Source organism: Balaenoptera ricei, chromosome 4 (assembly GCF_028023285.1).
Source record: "Balaenoptera ricei isolate mBalRic1 chromosome 4, mBalRic1.hap2, whole genome shotgun sequence".
Taxonomy (NCBI): Eukaryota; Metazoa; Chordata; class Mammalia; order Artiodactyla; family Balaenopteridae; genus Balaenoptera; species Balaenoptera ricei.
The window spans coordinates 149,262,955-149,287,091 of record NC_082642.1 but is presented as its reverse complement, the minus strand read 5'-3'; the positions used below and the strand labels follow the sequence as shown (position 1 = coordinate 149,287,091).

The following is a 24,137-nucleotide window of genomic DNA, read 5'->3' as shown; positions in this document are numbered from 1 at the left end:
CCTAGCTTGCAGACAGCTGCCTTCTTGCTGTGCGCTCACATGGCCTTTCCTCGGTGCTTGCACGAGGAGAAAAAGACCAAGCCCTCTGGTGTGTCTCCGCCTAAGGGTGCTAATTCCATCGTGAGGGCCCCACTCCCATGACCTCATCTAACGCCAGTTACCTCCCAAAGGCCCCATCTCCAAAGACCATCACTTTGCGGGTTAGGGCTTTCAACATATGAATTTGGAGTGGGGGGGCGACACAAACATTTCATCCGTAACAGGCTGCTGAAAATATTTTAGAGCTTCCAAACCCTATTTGGAATATTATTTTTGGAATAGCCACTTTGAACTAGTTAGTAATCAACCTCAGACAAAATTAAAGTTTGAACACTAATTCAACAATACATTTTTCATTCAAAATGACAGAAGAAATTGGGATTGTCTCTTGATCTTATGCTATGACCTGCAAATAGCACTGCTCTTGGATTTTGTATATAATATAGAAATAAAAGAATTTTGAAGGCTGAATTGTTAGGGTTGTTGGTTGGTCTCCGATTGTCCTCCTAACTCTTTCCTTTGATGTCTGTGTTCCCTTTCTCAAAGCAGGAGCAACCATCAGGGTAACAGGTATTGGATTATTTCTCAATCTTATATGTGCTTTTCATCTGTCTTAGCACATTAGATGTATGAATCTTTTGCTTCATACATCTAAATTTTCACTCATTTTAAAAACCACCTGTCCACATTAATAAATTCTATTATCATACCATAAAACCTGCTTTTTTTCTTAGTATTTTGAATTTTTAGGAACCATTTTAGTTCTTGCTAATGCTTTCCCATTTTTTTTGCTTTGTTTTTTACAAAAATTAACAAGACTAAGAAGTTTAACTTCAAGAAGGTAAGCTTTAGGTATATAGAAGTGTATTTGGCAAAACCAAATTGGTTCTTGGTTTTAACAATGGCATAATTACATAAATACAAAATTCAATTTTTTTTCTTAGATTTCTTTTGGGAAATTTCAAAAAATAATTTTAGTAGCACGATTCTTTTTCGTAAGGAAGAATTGATGATTTACAAAGATGAAAGTTAACATAGCAGGATTGTTTAAGGGCCTTTCCAACACCCTTCTCTGTAAAAATACCATCATCATTAATGTCAAGTCATCACAAATCCTGCTTAGATATATATAAATTAATTCTAATGTAATGAATGATGGTGTGGCTCTCATTATAATTTCAAGTCTGATTGGGCAAAATGATCCTGTTCCTATCAAATTACCCTTTAACTTATTTTGAAAGAAAAAATTTTAATATATGAAAATAAAGATATTTAAATGTATAGCATTTATTGGGCAAGGGCCTGCTATTCTAAGCTGTGCAAAGCATAAACTTCTTACCTATAATGTCTATGTCGTGGACTCTTTTATCTACCATGGGAGAATTGGGGCCCAGGCCCAATCAAGTACTTCTGTTTTGTTATATGAACCATAAATAATCCAGACATTATTGGTAATGTAGAGCTAATTGTAATTTTATGATGTCTGTGATAAATTTGTCTCTCAAGTACTTTAATACACTTAGAATACAGTTTAGAATCCGTGACATGTTTACTCTTCAATTTTGTACAAATTTATTGCCACATTAAGTTTAAAGAAAAACATATTTGTTTACTCAATTATAAAGTATGTTCTAGATCAGCTGAATAAAACAGATACTAGAGAGTGATTCATTTATGAAGTTATCCACACTGTTTCCTTTTGCAAATGAACAGCCTTCCCTATTCTTAAGCACCAAGTTACTGTTTCATAAGATGCAGTTACATTTTATTGGGACTGCTGCTCTTTTTTTCAACATATTTCATGAATGTTTAGTTACTTGCTTTAACAACGATCTAAATTCATTTTGGGTCGTGCTCTGTTTTGTTACATTGCAAGTCTTGAGCTAAAAGTCTCCCTCCTCTGTCCTTTTCAACCCAAAGGTTTGTTTTCTTACCTTTAATTTGGCATAAGTATCCAAGCCATCTACCTAGTTTTAATAATTATGTAGGTTTTTAAAAATTATTAGAATGAAGTTCCTGATGAGCCAACTTTCTCATAAGGCCAGGCCCCCAGTTCTGTTTCCCGTAGGGAAAGTTGGCCGTGCTCAGTCCCACAGCCGTGCTCCGCTCCAGCCGGCTTCTTTGTGAAGTAGGCACACAGGGCAGATTTTTCATGACTGTGAAGTAATTCCGACCCCTCCTCCTGCCAGTAACAGTTCACAGCCAACTGTGTCACGTAGAGAGGACTGTGCACCCCCTGGGCACAGGTTCATTTTTGTTTAAGAATTAATATACCAAATAGAAAATGGGACTCCCCCCTCCACCCCGTTTTAAACAATCATTGCATTTGATTGTTAACCAACGTATCTGTTTTGGAACATTTTTACAAGATGAAGGAAGGTCAGTTAAGGAATATTGTCACGTTATTCACAGAGTTTATCCTGCAAAGGAGAACTTACATTAAAAAGCAAAGAATGCCTTGGAAATTTATTTATCCAAGTAGAAAAGGAAAAGATGTGTTGTCTTCAGCTGAGGAATACAAATATACTAATAAAATTAATTTTCATCCATAAAGTTGAATTTCCATATTTAAATCTCAATGAAAATATATTTAAAAGAACAGTGAAACCACATCATCATCATAGATGGGTGCGGGAAGTTTATTTATAGAGATTTCGCATAAGTTCTAAAGATGGATTTCTTCAGTTTGTGTGAACATCTGATAGAACTGGGCATGAGCAAAACTCATCTGCTAATTCTGTACAGTTCTCCATCTTACCATATCAATACTTGCATGGATAAGATAAGCTCTGTTTAATACAAGGACTTATTTATTTAGTAGGGAGTTTTTAAAAAATAATATTTTAGCTGTGTTATCTTACTTAAACCACCGGAGTAACAAGCCACACAAAGCTGCTTTTTATTTTCTAAATTTGTATACTTCCCCACCCCCACCCCCAAAATGAAGAATAATTGAGACAGGAAGAATAGGGGGTATTCAAAGTAAATATGTTGCTTTTTGGTTGATTATTCAGTGCTCTCTCTCTTCTCCAGGTAAAAACAAACGGAGTCTCCGCCATCAGTCTGGACCCGCCATTAAAGACTGACCCATTTGAAGACCTGTCATTGAACCTGCTTGCTGTATCAAAGGCTCAGCCATCTGTTCAAACCCCAGAACCAAAGGGGTTGATTTCATTGCCTTCTGCAACCCCAAGTAACATGAGTACTTTGAGTTCTGTAAGCTGCATGCCGACAATGCCTCCAATTCCAGCCCGGAGTAAATCCCAGGAAAACACGCGATGTTCTCCAAACCCATTCATTGAGAGCTCGAGCAGCACAAATCCTTTCACCGACAGGACTGCCGCTCCCAGAAACCCCTTTAGAGCTGAATCTCAAGCATCAGAGGCCACTTCGTGGTTCTCCAAAGAAGAGCCCGTTGCTCAGAGTCCTTTCCCTTCTCCGAAGCCTCCCGGACAGAACAGCAGCAAGCCTTCATCTTCACTGGGTGGCTTTGAGGACAGTTTTGATCCGCAGGGCCCACCTACATTAAAAAGCAGCAACCCAAAAGGATGGGTAACCTTCGAGGAAGAAGAGGACTTTGGTGTGACAGGAAAGTCAAGGTCCACTTGTCCAGACCTACTGGGTGATCAGCCGAGTTCGTCTTCTGGCTCCAAGGTGACCTTTAGTGATGACTGGAATAGAGGTACCAGTGTCTCTTTCTGTGTGTTGCCAGCAAGAAGACCACCTCCGCCTCCTGCCCCTCTGCTCCCACCTGGCACCAGCCCTCCAGCAGACCCTTTCACAGCCTTGGCCTCTAAGGCATCACCCACGCTAGACTTTACAGAAAGATAATGTTCTACAGTAGAAAGCAGTCGTTTTTTTAATTTTGGCAGGGTAGAGCCAAAAGAATTGGGCATTCGTTATTCATTATGTGCAATAAGTAATTGTTAAGTGCACTGATGTTGTCATGAAATACCACTATTTAATGTGTACAAAGTTGGAATATGTGTATATTGGAAATAAGGAAAAATCTTTCCCATTATTAACTGGAATTTTGGTGTGTTTCTGTTTGGATAAATACGAGAGAGTAGAAGCCATAAAAAGTGCTCGAAACTACTTTAGAAAATAGTCCTTATTCAGAAATTCTTTGTCAGTCTCCTTTACAGAATCTCAAAAAGCCCAAACAACTTCTAGCTGACGTTACTGCCAGCCCCTTTTGTACTTGTTAAAAATTGGTATTTATAAGTATTTACCAAAGATCTGTCAAACTTATACTGAAACAGAATTTAGAAAGACATTGCTTAAAGAAAAAAAAAATGTGTATACACACACACACAAATAAATACACTTACATATTTGTAAAACACATAATTTAAATTCTAAATCAGACCAAATTTTTACCTAAAAATTAGAACATAGTTCTTCTTTCAATATTTCATTATCTAAAGGATGGCTGAAAATGAAATCTGGACATTTCATTACTTTTCTTTCTAAAACTAGAATGATCTCACTAGGGAACCACTATCGACCACCGTTCCACACTCACCCCCGTCTGACACGCACACCGCGCACACCCTTGTTACTTGCCACTCTAGCAGGTCCGCCGGCTTTTCCGGGGGGAGGAGCTTCTTGCAGCCGGAAGCGGCGTAGTGTGTGGTTACAGTCGGTCACGTGGGCAGACACCCCCCCGGCCCTTTCAAAAAAGCACACTGGCCCAGAAAGTCGGGAAAGCACGTGCCACCGAGCTCAGTGAGAAGCGTTAGAGCTCAACGTACACGGAGGCGTCCGCTGCCCACGGCCCTCGCGCGCTTCTCTTGCCGCCTCCGCTCTGGAAGTGGTGAGCGGCCGCAGGCGCCGCCCGGGGGGGAACTGGGATCTACTCCTTGTGTGTTCTCTCCCTCTCACGAACTACACGACACATCTGTGATGCTGCTTTACGTGTGTAGAGGCTACACCTCAAATTAGCTGTGGATTTCGTCTCCTGCACTGCCAGTATGCAGCTGATCCTGCTTTAATTTTATGAAGACGTACACAGAATGTATACAGAATGTAGTATTTTGATACCATTGAGTAATCCTAATCAGAAAACTTGAGCAATAGTTGTTTTGTTGTCAGTTTAAGATTACTTTTACCCATTATATTAACGTTCCTTTTATACAAAGAGTTGTATATGTCGACCTAAATTCCGTTGTCCGCATTTAACCTTTAAAGATGTGCATTAGCGGAATATCAGAAAAAAAAGAGTTCCTGGCTAAGAATACGTAAAATGTAAAAGCACAGCAAACTGCATCGCACTTAACCGCATAAAGCAAATCTGTTAGGAAAAAAGCACTTTTCTAAATACTCAAATGTTATCAGAATACTATGTTTATAAAAGTAACCCTGTCTCTACTAACAGCCAGGATTTGCTGTTAGAAATAACTCGTGAGTTTTATATTGCGCTTTTTGGGGGGGGGTTCTAATCATTTCAGCAGTAGTATATTTTAAACAGCAGTATTACTATAAGCAGTGTGCTTCAAAATGTGAATTAACTTGTTGAATCTGTGGCTTTAACATCTATGTGATTAATATATATAGTATTCAATATTTGCTCTCCATTAGCAAAATAATTCATTATGAACTTCACTAGTGCAGATTGCAGTTCTGTGAGCAATGTTTCCTATTGAATATAAACTACTGTCTAAAATATACATATCATCTAGCAGCTCAGCCTTTATCCGGAAATTCTACTTGGCAAGTTGCTGAAAAAGTGCACAAAGTTATGAAAGTGAAAGGTATGCTGCAAATAACTAGCCACTATTCTGTGTATTATTAAAATATTTACCAGTTCTGTTAAAAGCAGAGCAGAAACTAGACACTAAGGATCTCTTTGTGAATTCTTCGTTCTCTATAGTAGATTGCTGTTTATATGTAAGAATTTTATTGCTTATGTGGCATACAGTATTTATAACTATATACTTTATAGAAGTACAGTATTAAAGTCAGTGGTATGTAAACACTCTGTACATATCCTGTGAAATGTGCTCTCATATGAAATAAATATACCTGTCTTTACCATATTGACTACTTTGCTCAAAAGGGAGGAATTTTTCTCAGCCATTTTCCTTGAACTTTATATATACGGGTTTGGTGACATTTGGGGATTAATTCTCGTTGTATAATTGGGTATTTTAATTCAAGATCTTATTTTCATCCATTTCACTTCTCTATGTAATATTTCGGCTAAAAGTAAGAAGAATGCTATTCTGAGATTACTAATCATCATTAAGAAGCCATGCACTTATTCTGCAAGAGAGGCCCTCATGCAAAATCTTGTTGGCTCGAAAATAACACGTGAAGCCTGAATGATGATTTTCTAACCCAGAGCGAGAGAAACAGCCTGGGGGGTCAGGGGGAGGCGCAGAAGGGAAACAGGCGCACGAGGAGCCAGGCAAAAGAAGAGACTGCCTTAAAAGACCCAAAGTAAGAGACCGAGGCCAGTAGTTCCTGTGAGTATTGCCTTTTTTCAGATTGCCATTTAAAACAATAACCTTGATTCTTAAATAGTTCAGTTATGTTCATTAACCTCTGACTAAGAAGTTACAGACACAGAATAATAGGCTTTGTAAAAACTTTTTATTTTAAGGTAAATTTGTATGCAGTTATAAGAAATAATACAGAGAGATCCCAGTTTCCCAAAACTGGGAAACTACCTTTTACCCAGTTTCCTTCAGTGGCAACATTTTGCAAAACTATAGTACAATACTACAACCAGGACATTCACATTGACACAAGACCTTCCCATCACCACAAAGATCCTTCATGTTGCCCTTTTCCCGCTTCCCTCCCATCCCATGCCCCTCTCCTGTGTCCTTAACTTCTGGCAACCACTAACCTATTCTCCATTTCTACAGTTTTGCTACTTCAAGAGTGTTAGGGAAATGGAATCATATGGAACCGTTTGGGATTGACTTTTTTTTTTTTTTAATAAATACATATACTCAAGGATGCTTGCTCATTGCTTTGTTTCTTTTTTTTTTTTTTAATTTCTATTTATTTATTTATTTATTTTTGGCTGTGTTGGGTCTTCGTTTCTGTGCGAGGGCTTCCTCTAGTTGCGGCGAGCGAGGGCCATTCTTCATCGCGGTGCGCGGGCCTCTCACTATCGCGGCCTCTCTTGTTGCGGAGCACAGGCTCCAGACGCGCAGGATCAGTAGTTGTGGTGCACGGGCTTAGTTGCTCCACGGCATGTGGGACCTTCCCAGACCAGGGCTCGAACCCGTGTCCCCTGCATTGGCAGGCAGATTCTCAACCACTGCGCCACCAGGGAAGCCCCGGGATTGACTTTTTTACTCAGCATAATTCTCTGGAGATTCATCTGGATTGCATGTATCAATAGTTTGTTCCTTTTTATTGCTGTGTATCAATAGTATTCCATGGTATGGATGTACCACAGTTGGGTTAACCATTTCCCCACCCACTGAAGGACATCTGGGTTGTTCCAGTTTGGGGCTATTATAAATGAAGCTGCTATGAACATTCATCTCAGGTTTTTATGTGCACAGAAGTTTTCATTTCTCTGGGATAAATGCCCAGGAGTGCAATTGCTGGGTCGTAGGGTGGTTGCATGCTTGGATTTTTTTAAACTGCCAAATTGTCTTCCAGAATGACTGTACCATTTAACATTCCCATCAGCAATTTATGAGTGATCCAGTTTTTCCACATCCGTGCCTGCATCTGCTGTTGTTACTATTTTTTACTTTAGCCATTTTGGTAGTAACTATTTCATTGTGGCTTTGTGTTTCCCTAATAGCTAATGGTAGTGAACATATTTTCATGTGATATTTGCCATCTAACATCTTCTTTAGTGAAATATCTATTTGTGTCTTTTGTGCATTTTCTAAATAGATTGCTTTTTTACTATCGTGTTTTGAGGGTTCTTTTCGTACGCTAGATACTCCACCTCTGTTGGATATGTGGTTTGCAAATATATCTCCCTGTCTGTAGCTTATCTTTTCAGCCTCTCCACATAATTCATAGCCAGATCCTGAGCCCCGCAGGTCCACATTTACAGCATGAGTGATTGACACAGGAAAACCAAACTCACAAACTCATGTATAAATCAAAATGCCAATTTATTAATGTTAGAAAAGTAAGTCTGACCACATCAAGATTTAGCGAACACGTGGAAATATGGGAACTCGTACACTGTTGGCGAGAGGGCAAACTGGCACATCAGTTCTAGAGAGCAATTTAGCAACATCCAGCAAAGTTCATATATTCTATCACAACCAATTAGACTTGGAGAGAAACTCTAGGACATGTGGAACAGGATGTGCATTGTTTGTAATGGTGAAAACTAGAAAGAAACTAACCATCAAGAGGGGAATAGAGTGACATATTCATAGTGGAATACTATACAGCAGTGAAGTGAATGAAATATTAGTAAATCTCATTATGGAGCCATAAGGCAAGGTACAAAATAATACAGTATGACATTAGTTACATAAAATTTAAAACATGCAAAACATGTTTTTTTTTCAATACAGTAAAAATGTGCTCTTTTCCTCCCTGGCTGCCTGATATCTAGCAGCCATCATGAATGGCCCATTAGTTATCTGTACCAGAGTGTTCATCACTAATGCAGTGCTTCAGCAGATACAAATGGTCATAAGATGCCCTTTACCCTAGAAAGGCAACAGTACCTAAAATATTGAGACAATAAGCTAAAGTACACAAGACCACCCAGATGTCATCTTTGTCTTCAAATTCAGAACCCACTTGGGTGGTGACAAGACAACAGGCTTTGGCATGATTTACGATCACTTAAACCACACTGAGAGGGCTTCCCTGGTGGCGCAGTGGTTGAGAATCTGCCTGCCAATGCAGGGGACATGGGTTCGAGCCCTGGTCCGGGAAGATCCCACATGCCGCAGAGCAGCAAAGCCCGTGCGACACGACTACTGAGCCTGCGCTCTAGAGCCCGCTCACCACAACTACTGAGCCCGCGTGTCACAACTACCAAAGCCCACGCACCTAGAGCCCGTGCTCCACAGCAAGAGAAGCCACTGCAATGAGAAGCCCGAGCACCGCAGTGAAGAGTAGCCCCCGCTCGCCACAACTAGAGAAAGCCTGTGCGCAGCAACGAAGACCCAACGCAGCCAAAAATAAGTAAATAAATTTATAAAAAAAAAACAAAACACCACCACACTGAGAAAAAGCTACGCACAGAATTTGTAAGACATGGCCTGTATGAGAAGAAAAAGACCTAAAGAGAACACTGAAAGGAATGCAACGAAAGATTAAAGTTAAGAGGACTACAAAGGCAAATATCAGTGGTGACAAAGATTAAAGATGGTGTAAGGGCTCGATCTGTGACAATCTGGCAGATTTTCCAACAGATATGTAGTTAATAACTACATATTTAAGCAAAACTGAGTGGCCAGTACAAACATGGGTTTTCTATACTTTTCATTCATTTTATATTATTAAAAATTATACCCAGAAACCCTGTAGTACATGAGTGTGTGGATAAATGGTTCTCTCTACCTAGAAGGCTATACTATAAACCAAGTTTTTAAGCAGGAGTTGGCTTGATGGATACGCAGTTGGATTCAGGAGAAACAGGGGGATGATCTTACAGCCAGCAGTCAGGAGCTAAGTGACCACAGTAGGCCACTTTCTTCCTCTGAGGAAGAGAGACATTTGCCAATCTGACCAGTACTGCATGTTCCAGGGCTTGGGTGAACCCTGCCGCAACAGTACTAGAGATGAAAACATATCTCTCCCTGGGCGCCATCCGCTTCTATCCAGTGTCAGTCTAACGGTCTTCACATGAGGCTCTGGATTGGCTTTGGGCATTTCCAAGGCCTACAGTCACACACTTTCTCCACTCTGCCCCGGAACTTCAGGATACGGTTTCAGTGGAGGGAGGCAAAGTTTCAGGTACACAGAGTGGCAGGTGCTTGTAATATTCAATTTGCGTTCGGCAATGGCCCTTCCAAGGAGATAACCAGGGGTAGGGGCCTTGCGCTATTTTTGCTTTGCTAGCGCTTCGTTATCAAGGCCTCAGTACAAATGTTACCCAAGGAATGCCTGAAGGCTTAAGGCATTCCTTGACCATCCAATCTAAAAAGCCAGTCACCCTGTTCTGTTTTTATATCTATTTGAATTTGCCTTATCCGTTTATTTTTGTTTTTTCTTTGTCACTTACACTGAATATAAGCTCCATGAGAGCAGTGACCCTGAATCTGCCTCCCTGTCACCGGCGCCCGGAAGAAAGCGCCGAACCCGATTGCCTTTAATAAGAATTTGTTGGGCAGTGAGTTGCTGTATAGTTTGGGGAGGGTCGCTACGGCAGCAGCCGCTCGAGCCACTCTAGAGAGGGGAATTCGAATCAGCCCCCACGAAGGAGGACGGACACTTTCCCTGACCCCTCAGTGCTGAAAACCGGAGCAGAGGCAGCCGACACCGGGGATCAGCGATTCGAGACAGCCTCTTCTGAGCGCTCCAGACCCGAAGCAGCGGGAGGAGTTTCCGGAAGTGGAGACTGGGGGCGGCGGAAAGGCTACGGAGGCTCGGAGCTGCGGTGGGGGGACTGCTGCGGGGCTGGGCACCTGGGGGTTCCCACCACCCCACCCATTCCCGACCTAGCAACCTCTTTCCCACCCACCCATCTCCCTGGGTGGAATCTTGGGCCCCAGGCGAGCCGACTGGGCGGCCAGCGCTCCACTCCGCCGGCTGGTCTGTTTGACGGTTGCCCCGACGACAGCCACTTCCGGGAGCAGGGCTCGGCGAATCCGGCTCGGCGGGTGCGGGCGGGCCCCGGAGGCCCTCCCGGACTGTGTGGATCGTTGCTCGGCAGCACCTGCTTCCGGGAGTGGAGGGCGGGGTCTCCGCGCACCACAGCTTCCCCAGCCTCGGGGTCTGACCTTGAGCTGCGGCCCTCAGACTGTTTCTTTGTTGCTCCTGGCAACAGCCACTTCCGGGAGCGAGTGCAGTTCCCCCAGCAACGCGAGCCCCAGAGGCTCGGGTTTCCGCCTCCCAGCGGCAGTTAGTCGGTCGGTCGTCGCTGTTCGCCGCTCATCCCGAGCCTTCTCGCCGCCTCGGCGGGACCTCCAGAGCCACCATGGTTCTGCTGCACGTGAAGCGGGGCGACGAGAGCCAGTTCCTGCTGCAGGCGCCGGGGAGCATGGAGCTGGAGGAGCTCACGGTGCAGGTGGCCCGGGTCTACAACGCGCGGCTCAAGGTGCAGCGCGTCTGCTCAGGTGCGGCCCGGCGGCGCGGCGAGTTTGCCGGCTGGGTTGGGGTGGGGGCCCGGACCGCGAGGGCCCCGGAAGGGAAGAAGAAACCGGGCCATCTGGGACGAAGTTGGGCGGGACCCACGAGGCTTTCTCGGGCAGGCCGGGGCCGAGGGTCAAGTTTGCGAAGATTTGCAAAGATATGCGGCAGCCGGGCTTGAAATGGGACAGCGGGGTTCGCCAGAGATGCTTCAAGAGCTGGCGGACCGCGAGGAGAGGCTCCCGGAGCCGGCGGGGAGGGCGCACCCCAGGGTCTGGGAGCCGGGATTGGGGCGCTGTGAGCAAACCGAAATAGACCCTGTACAGAGGACGCAAGAGGCACAGAAGGGAGCTGGAAGCTTGGGCCCAAGAGCAGGTGTAGTGGATTTCAACAAGTGTGAGAGGTGGCACGACCACTGGGCCGTTTTTTCAAAGTGAATTTCCTATTTTGAGACTTTGGAGGTAGAGCAGTTTCCGGTGGTGGGCCCCCCACCTTTGGGATGGCCTTCAGAGGTGAGAAACAGTGAGAGAGCCTCGGTGTTCTTGCCTCTCTTGGTGGTCCCTTCTCCAGGAAGCAAAGCCTGATTCTCTTGTTACAGTGTTTTGGTCACCGTCCTCTCGACACTCTGGAGCAGTGCCGTCCAAGGGAGCTTTCCACCGCGATGGAAAATGTTCCCAGGTTGTGTTGTCCAGTAAGGTAGCCACTAAGCACACGGGGCCGTTGAGCACCACCAAGAAACTGCGTTTTTTATTTCATTTCATTTCAACTTAAATCCAAGTAGCCACGTGCAGCTAGTCACTGCCACATTAGGCAGCGCAGTACTTGACAGGATGCTACTCCAGGTGTGGTCTCGGCTGTGATTGTGTCTATAATTATACCACGTGATTTTCGTACCATGGAGAACTCCTTAAGGGTCATGGTTTCTACCTTTATGGGTCATACGTATAGTTTCTTAGTAAAATTTACTGACTCCAAAACAAGCCCGATTAAGTGTTATTTTAAAATGAAAGCATTTGGGGAGAAAAGGGCCTCAACTTCTTTTTCTATGAAATTATCCATTGAAATGTGGTGCTCATTGTTCAGGCATGTTAGTGAACTTAAAACCCATTCATTTGGGACTTCCATGGTGGTCCAGTGGTTAAGATTCTGCGCTTCCAATGCAAGGGGTGCGGGTTTGATCCCTGGTGGGGGAACTAAGATCCTACATGCCATGCGGCGTGGCCAAAAAAAAAAAAAAAAAAAAAAAAAAAAACCCATTCATTTAATCTACAGTCCTTGTTATCAGCCGTGGTTCAGGCAGGCCCCAGTGCTATACCCACCGAAGACAGGGATGAATGAGACCAGCTCCTTGACCCCCAGATACTTACAGTCTGCTGGGGAGAGAGACAATAAGTATCCCATAAGTAGTCCATTAAGTTCCACCATTTGTTCCATAGTATTGTATTATTATAGGCCACCTGGTGTCTTCACACAGTGCTATGGGAAGACTTAGCTCCACGTACCTCTTTCATGTGAAAGAAAGAAGGGAGAGAGAGAGAGAGAAGGAAAGAGAAGAAAGAAAGAAAGACAGTTTTGCAAGGCTGAAATGTGGATTCGTTTTGGGATGAATGTATATGGAATAGGAAAAATATAAAGCATGCATTTGAATAGTGAACATGATACTAGAAAATCAAGGTCTTGTCTCTGCCACTGTGGAAGGGCGTGAGCTGCCTTATATCCTCCCCAATGATCAGATGTACATAAATCCTTTATAAAGTATTTATATAAAGTTTTATATACAGTAGTTGAAGTGTGACCAGAGCAAGCCTCAGGTGGTACAGCTGCAAATTAGGGAAGATGGGGATGTTGATAACGGTCTGGCCTACCTCTCAAGGTTAAATTAAATGAGGTAAGCTATGTGAACGCGCTTGGAAAACCATAACGCCCTATGTGGATGTGTATTCAGACCATCAATGAATTTGAATTTGTGCCTCCTGAGTGCCGGGAAGTATAACATAGCACAGAGGGTTAGAGCACAGAACCTGTAGCCTGTGAACGGTGGGTAAGCACCCAGACTCTCTGCTTCGGTTGACCTAGGACAGATTGGTGAGCATTTGTCAGAGGTCAAGGACAGGTCGGGCACATAGCAAGTGGCATCAAAGGGTTTGTTAAATAAAATAGCCAATGGGCAAGACGCCCGACCACTAGGGAGCTCACATTCCAATGAGGTGTAAGGTGTTACGATGATGACTACCGTACGTATTGTCTAACTTTCTCTTGTTTTTAAGAAATGGAAGAATTAGCAGAACATGGCGTATTTCTCCCTCCCAATATGCAAGGACTGACTGATGACCAGATTGAAGATTTGAAATTAAAGGATGAATGGGGTGAAAAGTGTGTCCCCAGTGCGGGTTCAGTATTTAAAAAGGATGATATTGGACGAAGGAATGGACAAGGTAATGCAGCATTTTTCTTCTCTCTGCATGCCTGAGTATAGCAATAAGTACGAAAGCAGTTCTTTAAGTTAAAAAATTGACCTCAGTATTTATATACAAACTTATAAAATACTGCACCATATAACTACTTGTAAAACACTAATCCAGAACGAATTAGGTGGAAAAGAAGGCATCTGTCTTCTTGCTCTAAGTTGCAGCTAGCTTTTAAATGTGATAGATGAACCATAAGAAATTAACATTTTTGTAGGCAACAAGTGATTGAAAATCGGCATTTTCATGTGGTTCGACCTAATAGTTTGAGGGGATAATCATTGATAATGTATTGAAGGGTGTGTTTTGTTCCAGGTTGCAGATCAGGGTTTATTTAGAGATTCTGTGTGGAAGGAGGAAATAAATGTCAGCCCAACAGTCTCCACTCGAATTGAGGACATGCCTCTCTTTTGTACAAAACAGCTTAGGACATGCCAGAACACTGAAGAAATTCTTCTTGTTTTAGTATGTGGTTGTTTGTGTGGAATTGGAAGGAGAAAGGGATGATAACCCATTTTGATAGCTTCTTATCCCTTTTAACCTGCATAAAAAACTCCATTTAAAAGACTATAATTGGGACTTCCCTGGTGACACAGTGGTTACCAGTCCGCCTGCCAATGCAGGGAACACGGGTTCGATCCCTGGTCTGGGAAGATCCCACATGCCGCAGAGCAACTAAGCCCATGCGCCACAACTACTGAGCCTGTGCTCTAGAGCCCGCGAGCCACAACGAAGAGTAGACCGAACTCGCTGCAACTAGAGAAAGCCCACGCGCAGCAACGAAGACCCAATGCAGCCAAATAAATAAATAAATAAATAAAGTTTCAACTAGAGAAAGCCCACGCGCAGCAACGAAGACCCAATGCAGCCAAATAAATAAATAGTTTATCATGGATTCTTTAAAAAAAAATAAGATAAAATAAAAGACTATAACTGATCAGTTAACAAACACCTAAGTATCTACTATGCCCTTAAAACGCTATTAGGAGCAAAAGAAATAAAGTGTCCCTATGAGGCCTTTGCATGCTTAGAAATTTTTTTTTAGCATTGAAGATAATAGGAATTTCTAGTATTATTTCTTTTGAATTTTAACCTAGAAAATAGTTGGTTGTCTTCCACATCTTTTCACACCTAAACCCATTCTCAATTTGGAGAGATCTTTTGCTTTTTAGGAGGAATTGCATCAATGAAAAAAATAATGGTACTTGTAAGAACAGTTAACAGTTTATTTTTACCAGTTCATTATTCATCTTTAAACCAAGATAGTCTTACACTTTTATTTTAATACAGTTTTATATTTCTAGTATTTTCAATGGCTATGTTATTTATTAAGAATATGAAGTTTGAAAGATTTCTACCTAATTTCTTACAGCCAGCTTTCCTGTATCCCTCAGCTGAATTCCATTCTTGTACTTTCTCTCATCTCACTTCCTCCCTGACTCAGACAGAAGGGATTAAGATGTTTAAGAAGAGTTTTAAAGATGGCTGTCTCTCTCCCCCTTCCCTTTTTTATTTTTATAGCTCCAAATGAAAAGATGAAGCAAGTTTTAAAGAAGACTATAGAAGAAGCCAAAGCAATAATATCTAAGGTTAGCTTTTTAAATGAAGCCTTTCGTTCCTTTCCTTCCCCCCTCCCTCTCTCTTTCCTTTTCTCTTTCCTTCTTTCCTTCTTTTTCTTTCTTTTTCCTCCTTCCTTCCTTCCTTCCTTCCTTTCTTTCTTTCTTTCTTTCTTTCTTTTCTTTTCTTCCTTTCTCTTTCTCTCTCTCTCTCTCGCTCTCTCTCTCGTTCTCTCTCCCTCCCTCACTCCCTCCTTCCTTCCTTCCTCCTTCCAGAGGCAAGGGAAACAAGCATGTTTGGGGTGGGCCCTAGCTTTTCCTTTTCATAATTGTGACAGTTGTCCTCAATCCTCCCAGTTCTTTCAGGTCTGACAGAAATGGTTATTGGCTTGTGTAAATGTGGTTCAAATATGAATTGATGCATATATGATTTTGTTTCCTTAACTTTTTTTTTTTAGTTGAAGTATAGTTGATTTACAGTATTGTGTTAGTGTCAGGTGCACCGCATAGTGATTCAGTTGTGGTTTTTTCTGATTATATTCTATTTGAGGTTATTACAAGATATTAAATATAAGTTCCTGTGCTATACAGTAAGTCCTTATTGCTTGTCTATTTTATGTGTTGTAGTTTGTATCCCTTAAGAACTAATGAAAGTGGAATGGGGAGATGCGAACATTGTAACCACACGCTGGATCTACAGATACCTGACTGACACAGCATGTGTTTATTACGAATTAGCTTTCTGTAATTGTCTTAAGTATTAACACAAAAAGTATTTCATTGAAGGAGAAACATACCATTGACATGCATATACTGTGAGTCTGGAGGAGAATGATTTAAGGATTTTTCAAGAATTGAACGTTTTTTTCAGTCGCTGTTATTTATGCGTTGCTGATACTAGTTGCTCTCGCCCGCCACTGCAGGCCTTCTCACTTGATAACTGCTCTTTCTTCCGTTCCTCTCAATGCACTGGGCGTAACTGTCATTTCTAAACCAACATTTCCCAAATTCTTCAAGCTCTTAACTACTCCTTTAAGTGCTTCAGGAAAGGCTGCCCTTCTGCCTGTTAATATAGGAAAGGCTCTGGGAAAGCCTACAAGGAAGGCTTCGGTTCGATCCAACGTTTGCAAAACGCATTTGACTGCAGAACCTTTTTTTAGAAGGATAGATAATAGCTAGTAACGTCTAGTCAAACGGGCACATCTCGGAGCACGTTAGGAGAACAGTGGCCTGGACCCTGCTCTTGCTTCTGTGGATATCCTTCCTATTCATCTGTATCACTTCTTCCCTTTGCCTGTGTGTATTTTTATATAGTCATGTCATCGTTGAGAGAGAGGGGTTTCCCAGGGGCTCCAGTCGCTTTGCTGCAGCGATTTGCCCAAAGTTGCAGAGCTCTTGGGTGGCCAGGCCTCACTTCTCACCCGCGGCCCTTCCACGCTGCTTCCAAAATGCAGCTGGCGTCGCTCTCGCCTCCCTAGACCCTGCCCTGCGGGGGGCACTTAGCCCTGTGGGTCAGAACCCACTGGGCAAGCAGGGAAGGAAGGGTTCAGGTCCCAGCAGCCCCACTGTGACCAGTCCCTTGGCCCTGGGCCTGGGACTCCGCCTCCATCGCTCAGGTTCCTCAGGGGGAGAGTGGAAGACGGTAGAATATGGAAACTGGGGCTCCTTGGGGTGGGATGATGGTGTCCATGCCGCCCCTCTTCCTGGGACCCACCCTCTGCTGTGAGTGGGAGACCCGGACAGCGGGGAATCTCTGTCGTCCTGAGGCCGCACCCTGAGTTTCTCTGTCACCCAACCATGGCATCTGGTGGGGAATCCCCGCCCTTGACATTGGTGGAGTTTTTGTAGAAAATGACCCCGTGGCACCCCCTTTCTGTGTATATTGGTAGTGGGGGGTGGAGCCCTCTGAGTGGGACAGCTTCCCTCCGGTGACCCCGGATCCGGTAGATCTTCACACCGTCTCTACGGCATGTGCCCCTCATGAGGAGGCCTGATTTATTTTATGGGGATTTATGACTTGGGAACAATTTCATAAGCCGCCCTGGGAGTAGGTAAGGCAGGAATATTACCTCCATCTTACAGATGAGAACGTAGGTTTAGAGAGTTTAAATCTGGGCCTCCAGGGCATTCTGCCTTCCTCCCTGGGGTGCATCAGCTTCAGGCCACGGGTGCTGCCTGGCCCCCTGGCCCCCCGGGACTTGGGCATCCACGCTGATGGTCCGTGTTGTACCAGGTCACAGGACGCCTGCATTTCCTCGGAAGCCAGGATTTTCATCTCCCTTCCGTGTCACTTGCCTACAGCTCGGTCAGGTTATAACTCACAGTTACTCAGAGTGGCTCCGTCTCAGATGTGGGCCCTCACGTTGCCCTCGTGGTGCAGGATCATCCATCCTTCCCTGCCCCCTCCCTTGCCCCCCAGCCCCTCGTCAGCGTGCCGAGGGTTCCCGATAGCCCTCCCCCCTACCTTGCCGCCCAGCCCAGCGGGGCCCGATGCGGCCTCTTCCCGGCTCTGGGTCTCTGCGTGGCCTGTGCTCCTGGCCTGACCTCCTGTGCTGAGCAAGCTCTGACCTCGTGGGGACTGCGGGCCCGCTGGCCCTCCCCCCAGCCTGTCTCAGACCCTTCCTCTCCTTGGGCTCCTGCCCTCTCACCGTCTCCGTGGGCAGCTTTGCCTCCTGCTTTGGCAGTGAGGTCGAGGCCGTCTGGCACAAGCCCTCGGTTTTCTGTCCCCCCTGCAAACTGTCTCTTCCTGCATCTCTCTCGTTCTTCCCTCGAAACTCTGACCAGTGTCTCTTGCCCCTGGGCTCTCCCACTCCAGCTTGGCTACATCTCCCCTTCTAGAGACCCAGGAGGAATAATGCCTTTAGTCTCTCCCGTCCCGTGGCAGCATCTACTCTGTAAGCACACTCGGGCCTCCTTCCTTAGCCTGAAATCAATCCTCTACAGCTTAACCTTCCACCTGCGCCCCCGACACTCGCCTCCCCCATCTTCCCACCCCCAGCAGCTTTCCCGAAGGAGAGGCCCCCAGATCCTCGAGCCAGACCCTCCCGGGTTTCTCAGAACCTGGCCTCTGTTTTCTTCCGCCACAGAAATGGCCACCTCAGGGCCCCCAGTGACGCCCCTCCTGCAAATCCAGGGGCTTCTCCTGTCGGACTGCTGGACCCCTCTCTGTCTTTCAACCACATCCATGAGCCTCCTCCGTCGTGGTTCCCTCCCGGTTCCTGGCTGCTGTTTTCTCTGGCTCTTGCCTCTGAAATCTGGTGTTTTTCAAAGTACTTTATCCTGACTCACTTCTCTTTTCTTTCTGCTCTTTCTTCCTCAGCATTTTATCTTCTCTGCCAAATACAGATTCCACTCTCCACAGATAACTCTCAAATCTCTGTCCTCTACCCCAGCATCTTCCTTTACTTGCAACCTGAGTTTCCAGCTGCTTTCTAGAAGGTTCTACCTGAAAGTCCAACCAGCACTTCAAACTCAAGTTTTCTAGACCAGAGCTCATTGATTCCTCTGCCCTGTGTTCTTTACCCAAGAGGAAGCGCTTCCTGCAGACTTTCCATTTTTACTAAGAGCCACTGCTGTCTCGGTTATCCAGGCTCAGTGTCACCTTCGTCACTTCCTCTCTGTCACCCGTATGCCTTAAGTCTGGTCCTGTACCGTCCACTCCCATGGATTTAAGATGCATCTTAAATCCAACCCCTCTCTTCATTTCCATGGTCACCACTTTATTTAAGGCTCCCCTGATAGCCTTTGTGTTCAGACACCAGCTGGGGGGCCTGCACCTCAGCTCTGACCCTAACTACCCAGAGCTGGCACGGACCCCGCAAGCTAAAGGATGAGGTCCCCAGCCAGGCTTGCCCGGCTTCAGGCACCAGTGACCTGCACTCTGTCTGACTTGGCTGCAGATTTGGAGGGTCCCACCACCCCCCTTCAGGTTCAGTAATTTGCTTGAATGATGCACCGAACACGCTGCAAGTGCTGTGTTTCCTGTTTTGTTATAAAGCATACAACTCAGAAACCGCCGGATGGGAGAGACCCATAGAGCAAAGTTAGGGCCAGGGGCAGGGGGTGCAGAACCTCCGCGGCCTCCCATCCTCCATGGACCCCGGGCACTCACTTTCCCGGGCACACACCTTCAGTGTGGTCTCCACCCAGGAGCTCTGCTGAGCTTCAATGTCCAGAATTTTTATCAGGGTTTCATTGTGTGGACCTGATTGGTTAAATCATTGGCCACGTGACTGAGCGCCTCTCCAGTCCCCTTCCTTCTCCAGAGGTGGTGATGGTGGGGATGCGGGGGTGGGGTGGGGGGGCGTCTGAAAGCTCCAACCTGCTAGTCCCAGCTTGGGCTTCCTGGGGAGGCCACCCCTCCCCAAACTATCCAAGGGTTCACATGGATCACCTTGTCAGCATGAACCCAGGTCTGGTCAGAGGGTGCTGATTACGAATAATGACAACCTTATCACTCAGGAAATGCCAAGGGTTTTTGAAGCTCTGCCCCAGGAACAGGGGACAAAGACCAGATACACTCTTGATTACGTCACACCTTTCTCTGCACTCTTCAGAGCCTGCTACCAGTCTCCCCCCGCCTGGGTCCGTTCTACAGCCACTGCAAGATGAGTCTCGCAGCGTCACCGCTTCTTCCCAGAGAAGCCACTCGCTGCCCATCGCCTCACTGTCAGTGCTAACTCCTCAGCCTGGCGTTCACGGCCATCCCAAAACAGGCTCCAGCCTGGCCGGCCAGCCGTGTCTTCCCTTCCCCGAGCTGCGTGGGCTGCTAGCTGTTACCTGCTTTTCTTTGCTGCTGCTTGTCCTGAAGCACTCTGTTCCCTGAGATGCCGTCCCCTCTGCCCTGTTTCCTGATGCCTTCTCGCATCTGTACCGCTGGACTGGGATTCCTCCCCCCAGAGTGTCCTCTGCACTTCACCCCTCTTGGTGCCGCTCATATCCTGCTTTATAACCTAGGTCGTGGTGGCCATGGCTCAGCCCCAGAAATAGACTGTAGTCACTTTGGTAGCGAGCACCATCTGATTCTTTCCGTTGCTCTGGCAGTATCTGGCACGGGTCTTGTACAAGAACTTGATTGATATTTGTTGAATTGATTAGCCGCATCGTAGATAACAGTGCCTGTAATCATTTTCAGAAACACGTGGAAGCCAATGTCTGTGTTACCATGGAGATGGTGAAAGACGCCTTGGACCAGCTTCGAGGTGCAGTGATGATTGTTTATCCCATGGGGTTGCCGCCATACGATCCTATCCGGATGGAATTTGAAAATAAAGAAGATCTGTCGGGGAGTCAGGTATGTGGCTCTTGGAGTTTCTTCCAGGTGAGTTCATTCCCTCCCCCAGCCCCCAAACAGCAGAAGCCCCTGAGATTTGACCTTTCTCTGCTGATGTAGTTTGTTGCTTCATACACAGCTTTCCATCTTGCTAGACTAGGCTTCAGAGCAGAGTTGTGAATTCAGGGGAGGACCCCGAGGACGTGCTCCTGGTTGAGGGCTTGGCCCACACACACAGGGGTGGCAAGAGACAAGGGAGTCACTGAAAACATTCCCATTTTCTTTGACCACTGGGAAGCCAAAACCCTAATTTGTGCCTGTTTCTACCCAAACATATTGGTCCCTTTGCATGGAATTTTGTGTTCTAGCTTTATATCTCCCCCCCCCCCAATACATTTATTTATTTATTTATTTATTCATTCATTCTTGGCTGCGTTGGGTGTTCATTGCTGCGCATGGGCTTTCTCTAGTTGTGGCGAGCAGGGGCTACTCTTTGTCGCGGTGCACGGGCTTCTCATTGCAGTGGCTTCTCTTGTTGTGGAGCACAGGCTCTAGGCACGCGGGCTTCAGTAGTTGTGGCTTGCAGGCTCTAGAGCGCAGGCTTAGTAGTTGTGGCACACGGGCTAGTTGCTCCATGGCACGTGGGAGCTTCCTGGACCAGGGCTCGAACCCATGTCCCCTGCATTGGCAGGCAGATTCTTAACCACTGCGCCACCAGGTAAGTCCCTAGCCTTACCTCTTGCTCCTTATTATTTTCTTAGCTTTATGTTCCACTTTCCTTTGTTTTTCTCATTTTCTCATTTCTCATTTTTTCATTCCTTATCCTATGGGACAGTATCTTTTTCTCTGAGCCATCTTAAATAGGCAGGATATGCAGAAGCAAACGAACAGCCCCATTATACCTATACAGCTCTTCCTCAATTTATGATGGGGTTATGTCCCAACAAACCCAGCGTAAGTTGAAAATATTATAAGTTGAAAATGCATTTAATACATTTAACCTACCGAATATCATAGCTTAGCCGAGCCCACCTGAAACGTGCTCAGAACACTTACATTAGCCAACAGTTGGGCAAAATCATCTAACACAAAGCCTATTTTATAGTAGTGTGATTTATTGAATACTGTACTGAAAGTGAAAAACAGAACCGTTGTCTGGTACGGACAGTTGTATTGGTTGATTACTGTGGCGATCACAAGTTACTGCCGCTGCCCAGCATCACGAGAAAGTCTCACACTCTACATCACTAGGCCGAGAAGAGATCAAAATTCAAAATTTAAAGTGTGGTTTCTACTGAATGCGTATCACTTTCACACCATCATATAGTCAAAAAGTCATTAATCGAACCATCGTAAGTCAGAGGCTTTTGTATTTAAACACCCAGCAGGATCCCCGTATTCTTCCCTGGCAGTAACCTAAAAATCCATCTAAGACGGACCTTATATCATGGATGAGGGTGCAAATGAGATAGGATACCCGCCACTTCCCAGAAGTTACCTGAGTCAGGGCATGAGTTGAAACTAACAGGGAAGGTGCTGAAATGAGTGAGGGCTTTGAGTAGGGGGGGTTAGTGCTGCCCGTGGGGGAGGTCAGGGGAGGGCAGGGTGCTGGAAGCCTGTCCCACTTCCGATGCTGGGAGGGGCATTGGCCAGCCTCCGTGCCCCCAGGGCCGGGCCACACCCTTGGCCGTGTCCTGACTCCCTTAAAGCTGGTTCTTACCGTGACCCCAGGCAGCACTCAGTGTCATCACAGAATCAGAGGCACAATTGTGGTGGGCAGCGAAGGAGCTAAGACGAACAAAGAAGCTTTCGGACTACGTGGGAAAGAATGAAAAAACCAAAATTATCGTCAAGATTCAGCGGGTAAGTACTGTAACATGTCACTATTTTTTACTTACTTGCAAACTGATAAAAATTTACATTAAAGCTGAAAGATTTAAACTCTTGTGCAGACACTTTAATCCTGCCGGTCCGGGCTTAAAGTCAAACTGTCCTCTTTATGGAGCAACAAAAACATGAAGGAAATATGGATCGATTGACAGTATCTGGAGTTTGTTTTAACTGAGGGGGAAAGGAGAGTATGCTGCGTTCATTTCAACTTTAAAAATGGGGCTTACAAGTAACTAAAAATGTTTCTTGAAATGAAAAATACAGCCCAGAGCACTGATCTCAAGTTTTTCTGAGTGCTGATAGTCTGTGAATGAGGCGGAGGGCTGGAGACCTGTAAGGACTTCGTGTGGAGCCGTATACCTGCAGGCTGCTTTGTTCTGTGCTCTCTCCTAAATCATCTCTCCATAGTTTTGGGGCAACAGGGTCCCCCCACGATTATCCCTACCCCTCCCTCACTGGACCTGCAGTGGCTGACTTGGGAATGGCTGTGACCAACACGGCACCACCCAGCCTCCACTGGGAGGGCCCAGGGCCAGAGCGAGACTGCCCTCGTGATTCGCTGTGGATGATCAGGAATGCATGACCTGTTTATCTTTAGCAGTCGGCAAAGGCAGTTGTAAGACGTGAGCTGTAACTTTCCGGGTTGTCCTTATAAGAACGCCTTAATCCGCAATTTGCCATCCCCCCGTCTTTTCAGAGGGGGCAGGGAGCTCCAGCGCGAGAACCCATCATTAGCAGTGAGGAGCAGAAACAGCTGATGCTCTATTATCACAGAAGACAAGAGGAGCTCAAGGTACCGAGTGACTGACGGCTTCTCAGCAGAGCTGGCGCCTGGGGCGTTCACCCGCTCACCCCCATGCCTCACTCTGGGCACGGGGGCAGCTCGGGGGGCGGTGGGTTCTGCAGGATGTGGTGAGGGCACCTCCTGAGCTTCAGCCTTGCCAGGGCTGCGGGCGCCCTGCCCAGTGTCCCCCTGCCTTAGCGTCTGGAGGCGTCCTGCTTCTGGGGAGGTGGGGAGCGAGGAGGTCGGTCGTGGGTTCTGCAGAACGCTTTCCGGAAATGCCTTCCTGAGCAAAACACGTTTATGTTCAGAAATTGGAAGAAAATGACAACGATTCCTGTTTAAATTCTCCGTGGGCAGATAACACTGCTTTGAAAAGACATTTTCATGGAGTAAAAGACATAAAGTGGAGACCAAGATGAAGTTCACCAGTTGATGAAGCTTTCTAAAATATTAGCTCACCTTTCTTTTGGCAAAATAATCATAATAATAAGTAAAAAGGACACCCACAGCTCTCTTTGAAAGTTGTTGAAATTTCTGGTTTTCCTAGTTGTTTTTTCAGTTTGAATTTTTAAAATAAAAGTTATTCAAGGCTGTAGAGCTTAATAAATACATCCTCAAAAGAATCCGCCTAAACTATTTTTATTTCAGGACGACTATCTACTAATCTGAGGTTTTTCTTTGGCAAAATACGGAAGGTATAGTTACAAACATTTTTTTCTTCCTGATTGCTTTATTTTATATTCTCATAACAGCTGTTGTATTGCAGGAGGTTGAAAGTACCTTTTCTCCCAGGGATCTGCTGTGCAAGTTGGCCGTCAGTGGCCACTAGAGGCCGCCCGTCACTTCCTTACCCGCATTTTTCCTGGGCCCTCCCTGTGGAACTGTCAGAGGCC

General features: G+C 45.4%; 2 protein-coding genes across 10 annotated transcripts in view; both read left to right on the top strand.

The window, feature by feature from the left end:
• The window catches only part of SYNJ1 (synaptojanin 1), an 85,600-nt gene extending 79,542 nt beyond the window's left edge, over window positions 1-6,058 (top strand). For all 8 annotated transcript variants that reach the window (XM_059921453.1, XM_059921446.1, XM_059921452.1 and 5 more), the window contains one exon: window positions 3,073-6,058. In XM_059921453.1, the coding sequence (XP_059777436.1) occupies window positions 3,073-3,870 (798 nt within the window). In that variant the 3' untranslated portion in view covers window positions 3,871-6,058. The remainder of the gene's footprint in view (window positions 1-3,072) is intronic.
• Window positions 6,059-10,937: 4,879 nt separating this feature from the next.
• Window positions 10,938-23,867, top strand: CFAP298 (cilia and flagella associated protein 298). Of its 2 annotated transcripts, XM_059921443.1 has the most exons (7): window positions 10,938-11,264; window positions 13,545-13,712; window positions 15,264-15,331; window positions 20,433-20,591; window positions 22,302-22,433; window positions 23,158-23,253; window positions 23,553-23,867. In XM_059921443.1, the coding sequence occupies exons 1-7, from the start codon at window positions 11,126-11,128 to the stop codon at window positions 23,661-23,663; spliced, it is 873 nt and encodes a 290-aa protein (XP_059777426.1). In that variant the 5' UTR covers window positions 10,938-11,125; the 3' UTR covers window positions 23,664-23,867. The 2 variants fall into 2 exon arrangements, with proteins under 2 accessions (XP_059777426.1, XP_059777427.1); XM_059921444.1 differs by lacking the exons at window positions 10,938-11,264; window positions 15,264-15,331 and having other exon boundaries at window positions 13,635-13,712.
• The last annotated feature ends 270 nt before the right edge of the window (window positions 23,868-24,137 follow it).

Coding starts and splice junctions, on each gene's coding strand:
- CFAP298 (XM_059921443.1), top strand. CDS start 11,126: ATGGTTCTGCTGCACGTGAAGCGGGGCGACGAGAGCCAGTTCCTGCTG. Junction 15,332..20,432: donor CCAAAGCAATAATATCTAAG/GTTAGCTTTTTA, acceptor AATCATTTTCAG/AAACACGTGGAAGCCAATGT. Junction 23,254..23,552: donor GAAGACAAGAGGAGCTCAAG/GTACCGAGTGAC, acceptor GTTTATGTTCAG/AAATTGGAAGAAAATGACAA.